Source organism: Octopus sinensis, linkage group LG9, assembly GCF_006345805.1.
Source record: "Octopus sinensis linkage group LG9, ASM634580v1, whole genome shotgun sequence".
NCBI lineage: Eukaryota > Metazoa > Mollusca > Cephalopoda > Octopoda > Octopodidae > Octopus > Octopus sinensis.
Window position 1 is genome coordinate 83482643 of NC_043005.1, and position 11014 is coordinate 83493656.

Genomic DNA, 11014 nt, shown 5'->3' on the forward strand with positions numbered 1-11014 from the left:
ATGGTCACAAATAAAATACCTTTGACAATACATGTGTCAAATCAGAAGATACCAATACAAGTTAAACCAATTCTTACATACTTCATTTGATTAATCTGAAGAGAGTGAACATCCAAGATCAAAGAGCCTTGATTTTTCTATTATGGTCAACAAGTAACCAAGTGAAAGAAAAATCAAGGCAGGATGAGATAATTTCTATTGGTTTCAGCAAAACTTTAGACTTTCTAATGAGTGAAATACCTTAGATACATGTCTCGACATTAATAATTTAATTAGAAAAGTATTTCTAGCTTAATGTTGTTTGTAAAAATGAGGAGGTCACTTGGTCAAATCAGCTAAAAGAAATATTTAAAAAATAAAAGTTGAAGTAGTGTTAACACAATGCAGGGAATATAAAATGTTAATCCCTTGATGCCGGTATTACTTGAAGCATGCAAGACACTGCTCTGGGTTTTTTTTTTTATATAATGAGGCCACACAAGTGCAAACGAACTTGTGTCTATTTACGTTCACCATTACAATAACATAGTGTCGTACATTTACGTCTACCGGTTTATGAAAGCAAACTATGTGAAGCTATTTATCATAATATGATATGCACGAGTAATTCTGCTCAAGTTCAGAAAATAGCTTGTGTGTGGTACAACTCAAAACACGGTATTGTGCATGCAAAGTATTCGCATGTCATTGGTCTACTGCTAGTCTCATAACTTGAAAGTAACCTAAAATAGCTAAGATAATGCACAGGACAGCGAGCATGCGCACCTCAAGAGATAAAATACACAATAGCGAATGTAAATGGCTGCTAAAAAGTCCATGATAGATGTAGGGCAGCTCTACATCGTATATTTACGTTAACCAAAGGTGGGCAAGCAAAACTGTGATCGCATATTTGCGTCAACGGTTGTCAAGGGATTAACTAAGGTTAATTTGACAAGGAAAAAAAAAACAGTAGTGATTAATATTTTCTTTCTTTTCAACATGGGAGACAACTGTACCCTTATGACCTCTCATCAATGAAACAGCTTTCACTGTGCTCACCAACGTATGATGAAACGGCTAAGTAAAAAGCATAAAAGTATATATTAGTTGAAATCGGAAAATAGTGAAGACAAAGTCTTGAAGAACTACAACAATGGTGTAATCTATTGGAGAGAAATGAGATACCTACCCAGTAGTGTGGATCCCTATGTACGATGAATTGGTATGCAGTCGCCAGCACAAGCAATTCATGAGAACCTAAGTCTGATTCCAATAGCAAAGCGAACAAAGATATTTAAGTAGAGGGACAGAATCATTTCTAGACCCACTACAAGCCAAGAAAAATACTTGTAAATCTCATCAGTTGTACAGTATCACAGCTGCTGTTTCCAGCATGAAGTTGTTTCAACCTTGTGATACCTGTTTAAAGCTAGGTAAGCTGAGCCATTTCAGAGCAAGACCCTTAACTCAGACACATTAGTGACATGATACAAACCAACAATCTCTTTGGGTCAATAATAACACGTCTACATGGTCATTCAATCTGCTAAGAACAGCAGTCAAATTTTCATCAAATCATACCTTATCTCTTTAAAAAATGAAATTTTTAGATAATATATTACACCAGAAACAATTACTGGCAAGCCTTTGATTCAAGGCCTGTTCAGTCAGGGCTGATCTAAGTTAAACAACAACCAGCACTGCTATCTTCTTGGGCTCTCTCTCTCTCATTTAATAATATTGTAGTGTTACTCAGGTTGCTCCATCAAAATGGTTAGCAACAAGAAGGTATAATCATCACCATCATTGTCATCATCATTTTACATCTGCTTTTTTTTTTCTCCATGCTGGCATGGATTGGACAGGTTTTACAGCTGGATGCTCTTCCTGTTGCCAACCCTTTTAGTTACCTCTTAGGACATGCAGGGATGCTGTATTTCCATTTTAGAATGGAGATACACATCTAAATCATAAAAACTCAACCAAAAGCCACATGCAACTTAAAGCAGCATTAACAAGACAGCCATAAAGATTTTATACACCAAATCTAACCCAGCATGAATAAGCCAAAAAAAAAATGTATATCACAAAAACCAATGATGATGATGAAGATAATGATGATGGTGATGATATACCTGTTTGTGCAGATTTATCTTTTCTAAATTAGCTGCCTGTTGACTTCCACTTAATTCTTCACTGTCTTCTATAATCTTCGCATTCAGATGGGAGATCTGAGAATTGAGGAAAAAAACAATTTCGAATGAACCAAAATTTTCTTTTTTTAAAAAAGAAAACCCACAACAAAACTAAATTTCTATTAATTGTGTGTTAAATATTCCACCAGTAGCCATCTATCAATCTCCCACCCGCTCCCTTTCTTGAACCAACAAACAAGGCTCAACAGGAGGTAGTTTTTCATTCAGCAAAAGGAATAACTTAGCAGCCTATAATACAATTTGGGGATCAGGATCACTTTTGAAGGGGTTACAATCAGAGTCAAGACTTATCGAATACTGCTCAACATAGCTGCTGAGACAACTAGAAACAGCAGTCAAATCTCTCTCACATTACACCCTACCATAAGAAAATGTGAAGAAAGACATTAGATAATGTAATTATAGATATGTAACATCTGAGAAAAGATGGGATGAGAAATGCTATTGATCACAGTTCTGCTCAGTCAGGTCTGCTTGAAGATAAATAAGTTTTCTGACTCAGATATTTTTTTTTCCAACACAGATGTAATCCAAAGATCTGGATCATTTTTGATCTGCTCAGTTCAGGTCTGACTTGGGCTAAACAACATCATTAAACGACACCATATATTTCAGCCTTACCTGCCCTTCAAGGTGGGTTATCTTGTCACTCCAAGTAAACTTTACTTCCTGCAACTGTTGCCGTGACTCAGACAACTTTTTCTCAAGGCTATCCCTCTGGAAAATGAAAATAAAAACAATTCATCATTAGACAGGTCAATTAGCAGAACGATTAAAGCATCAGACAAAACATTTTGAGGTGTTTATAGTTTCATTTTTAAGTTCAAACCCTGCTAAGAACAACTTCACCTTTCATCATTCTCGGGCTTTATAAAGTGCCAGCCAAGACTGGAGTCAATTCAATTAAATCACACCCCACTCGGCCTTGTGTTGCCTAATTAAACAGTAGTGGATTGGCAGAATCACAAGAATAACGAGGGAAGTGCTTTGCATCATTTCTTCCAACCCTTTTTGTTCTGAGTATAACCTTTCTGATACCAGTCTACCCAAGACTCCCTAGTGGTTCTATGATACAAACTATTTTTAAGTGATTCCATCAAAATCTCACATCAATTTATGTTCCTAAACACCATCTTAATGATAGTTGTTTTACTAAATCCTTCATTATTTAAAAATTAATTAAAAGCAAAAATTGTGTATTACAACAGAAATATGGTAACAAAAAAAGATTAAATCCTGTTGACTTTGCCTTTCACCCTTTCAGTGTCAATAAAATAAGTACCAGTTGAACATGGGGGTGGGGGGCAATGTAATTGACTTACTCTCTTCCCCGAACTTGGTGGCACATGGAAAAACATTCAAGCGAGGTCATTGCCAGTGCGACTAGACTGGCTCCTGTGCAGGCGGCATGTAAAAAACACCATTTGAGTGTAGCCGTTGCCAGTAATGCCTGACTGGCCCTCATGCTGGTGGCACATAAAAAGCACCCACTACACTCTTGGAGTGGTTGGCATAAGGAAGGGCATCCAGCTGTAGAAACTCTGCCAGATCAGATTGGAGCCTGGTGCAGCCATCTGGTTCGCAAGACCTCAGTCAAATCGTTCAACCCATACTAGCATGGAAAGTGGACGTTAAATGATGATGATGATGATTAGTAACAAAGTCCTATAACCAACTTAGCCACTGTTTTTGTTTTGTTTTTTAGTATGCCTATTCCTTTCTTCTAAGCATGAGTCCCATGAGATGTGTATGCAAACCTGCAGCACGGCTTAGATGGATCATTGATCAATAGTTTCTTGCCAAAATATAAAATTAAACTTACCTCTGATTGTAAAGCCTTAATTTGATCATTTTCTGATAGACCATGATCATTCAAACGTTGTTCAAGTGTGCTAACCCGTTCTTCTAAATGGACAATTAGGTCATTCTTTTCTTCAATAGTTTTGGTCATCTGAAATGAACATATTGAATGGTTCTGTCATTCTTCAACATTTACAAAGAAAAATCCATAAAAAGGGAACCATAACTACTAAATCACCTGGGAGCTACCAAGGCTGTCTTTATGGTGTTGTAAAGCAATGCTAGAATCAGTAGTCAAGGATCCCTTAAATTACATCCTATTATCATGGAAGAAAAGTTGCGGACACACTGGCTGATGTATTTCAAGACATTATTCCTAACTGAAGGACTGGTTGGTTATGATTGGAGTGCTTTTGATCACAGGTCTGTTCAAATCTGTTGTTTAACCTGAGGTTAAATAACAATGACATTGTTTAGTTCCCCACACCCAGCTCAACTCTGAAAGAGCAAACTTATAATCAAGGACTCTTCAACCAAGACCATTCCATTTTTATTTAGGGAAAAGATGCATATATTATCTAGGACTACATTTTCCTTTATATAGTCACAGGCATGGCTATGTAAAGAAGTTTGCTTCCCAACCACATGGTTACCAGTTCAGGCCCACTGTGTAGCACCTGGGGCAAGTGTATTGTAATCTAGCCCTGGTCCAAAGAAAGTCTAAGAAGATGGATTACTGAGCACATGGTTAAAATTACAAATTTAAATGTCAGTGCAGTCATTGTTTCATGGATAAAACGTCCATTCGTATGGCTGACAACAGGTTCCACCCCTACTTCACAATTGAGTGATTAGCAATATAAAATGACATCTAAAAAAAAGAAGTTCATCAAACTATATTAAAATATCAGAATTTATAAAACTTGTTTCAATGTTTCAACAGTAAACTTACTTTTGTCTTACATAAATCATAATTTCTTTGTAAAGTCACATGATTGTTTTCTAGTTCGGCAGTTGAAGATTCTAAGCTTGATACATGTTGAGATTTCTGAAATAAGGAGATTTAAAAAAAATCTTTTATTGCATACATTTGAGAACAATACAATTGTTAGGGGTGTATGTATGCATTATGCATGTGTGTGTGTGCATGTATGGCTCTGATAAACCAAACCTGGGTTATTCAACCATTTGTTCACCTAACCTGCATCCTCTCTCTCTTCATTGTAACTACAATTATTACATCCCTCTGAACTAGCCGATAGTACACCACCTCTCATACAAAAACTATCTTCCCGGTTAGCCTTCCTTTGATATTGCTGCACCTCTTATGTGTCCATAGCTTACACTGGGTACATCTTATAGAGTTTCTGCCTATGCCTTTTCTACAGATCGAGCAGGGCCATCTACCTGAAGGGATTTGTGGTTTGTCAGCCTTCCTACTTATTTGGACTTTGGTTTTAGCTAGATTCACTCTAATGCCCTTTGATTCTAATCCTTGTTTCCACACTTGAAACTTCTCTAGTTCTGATAGTGACTCAGCAATTAGAGCAAGGTCATGAGCATAGCGGAGTTCCCAGAGGCATCCTATCTTGAATTCCTCTGTTATTGCCTGGAGGACTATGATAAATAGAAGGGGGCTAAGGACTGAGCCTTGGTGAACCCCTACCTCTATCCAAAATTCTTCACTGTATTCGTTGCCAACCCTCACCTTACTGACAGCGTCCCTGTACATGGTTTGCACAGTTCTCACTAACCATTCATCTATCCCTAGTTTCCTCATTGACCACCACATAAAGGATCAGGGGACCCTGTCAAAAGCTTTCTCCATGTCAATGAAAGCCAGGTACAGAGGTTTACCTTTGGCTAGGTATTTCTCCTGCAGCTGTCTTACTAGAAATATAACATTAGTGGTGCTTTTCCCTGGCACGAACCCAAACTGCATCTCCTCTAAACTGACTCTCTCCCTAATTAGTTAAGCTATGACCCTCTCCATGACCTTCATTACTTGATCCAACAACTTGATACCTCTGTAATTATTTGTATCTAAAGCATCACCTTTACCTTTGTAGCAGTTGATTATTATGCTGCTACACCAGTCATTGGGTATGACTCCTTCGTGTATCACCTGGTTAACTATTCGGGTGACTAGGCTATAGCTGACACTACCAGATATTTTGAGCATCTCTGCAGTAATTGCTGATGGGCCAGGGGCTTTACCTGTCTTCATGCTCTTAATTGCTTTATCTACCAAGGTACTGTCAACTCGGATAGCTGGTCCCTCTGTTGGGTCGACATTCAGCAGACTCTCTTTCTCCCATTCATTTTCTTTATTGAGCAACCTTTCATAGTAGCGTCTCCAAACCTCTCTCTTTGCAGTCTCGTTTAGTGCAAGTGAACCATCATCCATGCGGACACATTTCTCTCCTACGACATCACAATTTTCTCTCACACACTGTCTTGCAACACGAAATACCTCAAGTCTTTGGTCCTCACGGCACAGAACATTGGCAAATTTTTTTTTATCTGCTTCCCCTCTGTTTAAATAAACTGTCTCCTAGCTTCCCTTCTGGCAGTCTGATACAATTCCCTGCTACCACCATTCTTCCAGTCCTTCCAAGCCCATTTCTTTTCTCTAAAGAAAGCTCCTATTTGGCAGAATTCATAAACAAACAATAGCCTTCAATTCAACCTGCATACACTACACCATCATATTTATGCACTGTATGATCACTACCTTACATAGGAGATAAACCCTAAGTAGGGGTGGGGATGGCGTAAAGCCATTAGAAGTATTCATGGGAGACAACCAAAGGATGACAGAGGATAGGAACTTCCGGTAAAGGTGGAGCAGGTGGGAGGGCGGGCGTACCACGAACCAGCAAATTTAGACAAGAGCATCTGGATTTGTATTCGGTGGAGCTATTAAAAATTGAGTTGGGGAATCTGAGTGCATGTGCTAGTTTATATGTCAATAATAATAAAAGAGAATTGAAAAATCTTAGAGTTTTCGGTCAGACAATCTATGACAAAATTATAGAAAAATAAGTGACTGTGTGATAAACTTGAATAAATGAATGAATATGTGGTGGTTAAGGATATGCGTGAACTAAGGTTATCTTAAGGCAACAGTGAGGAAGACGAAACTATTGAAACTATATTTACATGTTTACATGATAATGAAATAGACAGAATAATGAAAAGAACTAATAAGGGGTTTATGATCTGTGCAGAAATAGAAGAGTAGATGAATGAGGCTGAAAAGACAACACTTCTCATCTGAGCATCTTCTGAGATTTGTATCCTTCGGCCTAAACATTTTACTTATTCTTCCCTTCCCAACAAAAAAATGCACTGGAAATTTCTCTCAACCCACATTTTTCCCTTCAGACATTCAAACAGGGACATCGATCACATCAGTCCCACTAGTTTGAGAGGGAGGACACTGCAAAGGTCACTTCCAACACCATTCACCTACTTCATCTCAAAAACCAATGCTAAGAAAATCATGAAAAGATTCCAGCATATAATATATGCAACACAGCACAATATAGAACCACCCAATGTTCGAACCAAGTAGGAGGTCTATGCAGCTGAACCTGTAAAAATGACCAGCAAAATCCCTCCCTCAACTTACATCCTATTATCTTTAACAAAAATATAAAATAAAAAAAGGACACATTAGGCTAAGATACTTCTAAATAAACAGAAAAAATGATGGTTGAATAGTTTTGAACAGGAGTCTTTGTGAAGCTAAATAAATCAACAGTCCAGTGCTGGCACTAAAAATAAATGAATAAATTATTGCAACCTCTGTCTACCCACCCTTCTTATGCTGCTTCTGTTCCCACTCCCATTCATCCTGTATCTTGAGCGTCCACCTTTAGATCACATCACCACCATTTTTATCTCTCTTTCCAGTTCCACCCTGATTACTTCCACCCATTGTAGTATAATGCAAGTAACCATGTGGCTGTTCTACATGTGCCATGTGCCTCCTCCTTTCATACTTTAACCACACACCTCCCAGCATAAAAAAACCACTTCCCTCTCTATTGCACTCCCACTCAGTCAAAGGGAATCTCAGTTTTGTGAGCTATGTAGCAATTCTATTAGCGCTGGTGCTACAAAAAGAAAAGAGCATTCAGTGCAATCCGTAAAGGGATGGGCAGCAGTTGTAGAAACCATGCCAAAGCAAACACTGGACCATAACAGAGTGCTCAGACCCCTCCCCAGTGGGCAATGCTAGTGTGGAACATGGATGTTAAATAATTAAGATGAAAAGCTGATGAATATTGGAAGCCATGGAGACTGCGAGGGATGAAAATGATTTGCAAATGGCACGTACCTGTTTCACTGCATATGTCAATTCAATGACTCGTTTTTCAAAGGCTGACTTGTCAATAGTGAGGGTCTCAACAGCTTGTGCTCTTGCTTTACATTCTTCTTTTAATAAATTGCTAATTAGTGAAGAAAGAACAGATTGTTTCAAGACATTTTCATGGATGAACACTAAATATTTTTATACACTCATACATTTATACACACACACACACACACATTTTGGTTCTACACGTAACAAATAAATGAATAAATGTATGCATGCACATGCACACACACACACACACATAAATATATGTTGCCAAAATGTATGAGAAGATATGAAAGATAAGTAGAGATGAAGATGATTCTAGACATAAAAAAAAATAAGTCAAATAAATCGCAAGAAGTAAAAGGAATACTAAGTTATGTTTTTGACAAACTAAATGCAATTTCAGAAATATTAAATTTTTAAATATCTCATAGAGATATGTATGGTGGTGGGGCGATAGAATGGTTGTATACTGTCAATTTAACGTGACAGTAGGGGATTACACCACCGCTGTTTAGCCCTAGGAAGCATCGACGCTTCCTGGTGGCTTCGACACATTTTTTCCTGATTCCTTATATATTTACGTAAATATATAAGGACACAGGAAAAAATGTGTCAAAGCTATCAGGAAGCGTTGATACTTCCTAGAGCTAAACAGCGGTGGTGTAATCCCCTACTGTCACGTTAAATTGACAGTATACAACCATTCTAAATGCAATTTGGCATATCAAAAACAAACACACACAGAGAGGTACAACATTGATTTTTTGGCACATTTGATTCCAAAGCCATTGCAGATTACTGATTTTTCTGAACCAAGAGTGGTCACCTAGGCTTGCACACTCTAAATTAAATATTAAATTTACTTAAATGATTGAATGAAATACAGATACCTGTACATTAGTATAACTGAAACAGGTTTATTAATACTATACTTTGCCAAGGTACCAGTAAAGTAGTCAGGCAGCTGTGGGGACCTGCCTCATATTAGGGTTTGTTTCTGTAGTCGGATGCTCTTCCCATGCGTACATGGGTCAGCTGTAATTGATTGATGTAGATTTTCTATGAAGTGATGTTCCTCCTCTTACCCAATCCTCACCTGTTGCCAAGCAAGGTGGCCAGGCAGACTTTTCACAGAAGACAAGAAACAAACAACATTGCTTGTACAATGACGCCCATGCCCATTTACAATCATCATATGAGTTTACACACAAGCCAAGAGTTTACACACAAACACACCACACACTCATGCATACATATAACATATACAACTGGCTATTTTAAGTTTTTGCCTACCAAATCCACTTACAAGACTTTGGCTGGCCCAGGGCTATAGTAGAAGACACTTGGCCAAAGTGTGACATAGTGGGATTGAACCTGAAACCACATGGTTAGGAAGCAAGCTTCTTAACCACACAGCCATGTCTATACTGTATAAAGTGAGTGATGCTGGGACGAGCACCTAACCACAAACAAACTCAAATATGAAACATTCAGGCAAAATATGTTCCTCCAAATCATCTGGGGTGGTGGAGAGCATAAGGTAGTGCTTTTCAATAAGAATTGGCTAGGGTCATGACAATCCATACCAGCATAGAAAGTGGACATGAAATAATTATGTACTTCAATGGTACTTTATTTTATTGGCCATAAGTTGACCTTGATGGGATTTGAACTCAGAATGTAAAGAACAGAAACAAATACAGCAAGGCATTTTTGTTTTTATGCTCTAACAATTTTGCCAGCCCACCACCTTAAATAATAAGGATGACAGTTTCAAATTTGATAAGTCCAGAAATTTTAAGGCAGGTGAAATTCAGTCAATCAACTGGTAGTTATTTAGTCAACCCAGAAAGGAAGAGAAGCAAAGTCAACGTAAGCAGAATTTGAACACAACATAAAGAACCACAAGAAATGTTACAAAGCATTTTGTCCAATGTGTCAACATTTCTTCCAGGTCACTACCTTTGGTTTTAAGTTTTGCAGAAGGCCAGCAATTTTAGGGGTGGGTGTTGGTCAATTACATCAACCCTGGTGCTCAACGGGTACTTATTTCATTATTCCCAAAAGGGTCAAAGGTGAAGTCAACTTTAGTAGGGTTTAAAATTAGAATGCAAGGAGTTGGAAGAAATGTCACAAAACATTTTGTCTGACATGGGCTCCAGCAAGGCCACAAATTTGTCAAGAGAGTACTATGGATGAGGATGATAACTTCCATACAGTTACAATCTGTCAAATTCCACACAAAAGGCTACAGTAAGAAACCTATTCCTTAAGTACCATGTAGTCGATGAACCCAGAACCAGGTGGTTGTGAAACAAACATCTTATCATGGCTACAGCTGTACTTAAATAGTATCCCTGCTCCTCCAATTAATATTTTTTGGTTTCTGTTTTTAATAAAAATCAATCACAAGCCAGAGAATTGATAATAATAACATTACAAACCTTTCAACTGTTAGACTTTCAACTTGCTCAAGTAAATAGGCAATTTGGCTTTCCAGTTCATTAGTTCGTTTCTCAGATTCATCTAGCTTTTGGGATTTCTCTTCCAAATAAGCTTGAGTTTTTGATAATTCATTTTCAGCAATCAGAAGCTAAGAAAGAAAAAGGAGAATAAATTGAGCTGATTAAAAACTGCAACACCT

General features: G+C 37.8%; 1 protein-coding gene across 5 annotated transcripts in view; it reads right to left on the reverse strand.

Moving 5' to 3' along the window:
- Nucleotides 1–11014, reverse strand: part of LOC115215737 (golgin subfamily A member 1) — an 84205-nt gene that overhangs the window by 21348 nt on the left and 51843 nt on the right. For 4 of the 5 annotated variants that reach the window (XM_036506058.1, XM_036506059.1, XM_029785029.2 and 1 more), the window contains 6 exons: nt 10815–10963; nt 8344–8455; nt 4951–5046; nt 4021–4149; nt 2820–2915; nt 2118–2213 (listed from right to left, as the gene is read on the reverse strand). In XM_036506058.1, coding sequence (XP_036361951.1) covers nt 2118–2213; nt 2820–2915; nt 4021–4149; nt 4951–5046; nt 8344–8455; nt 10815–10963 — 678 coding nt within the window. The remainder of the gene's footprint in view (nt 1–2117; nt 2214–2819; nt 2916–4020; nt 4150–4950; nt 5047–8343; nt 8456–10814; nt 10964–11014) is intronic. The other variant, XM_036506060.1, reaches the window with a different exon arrangement.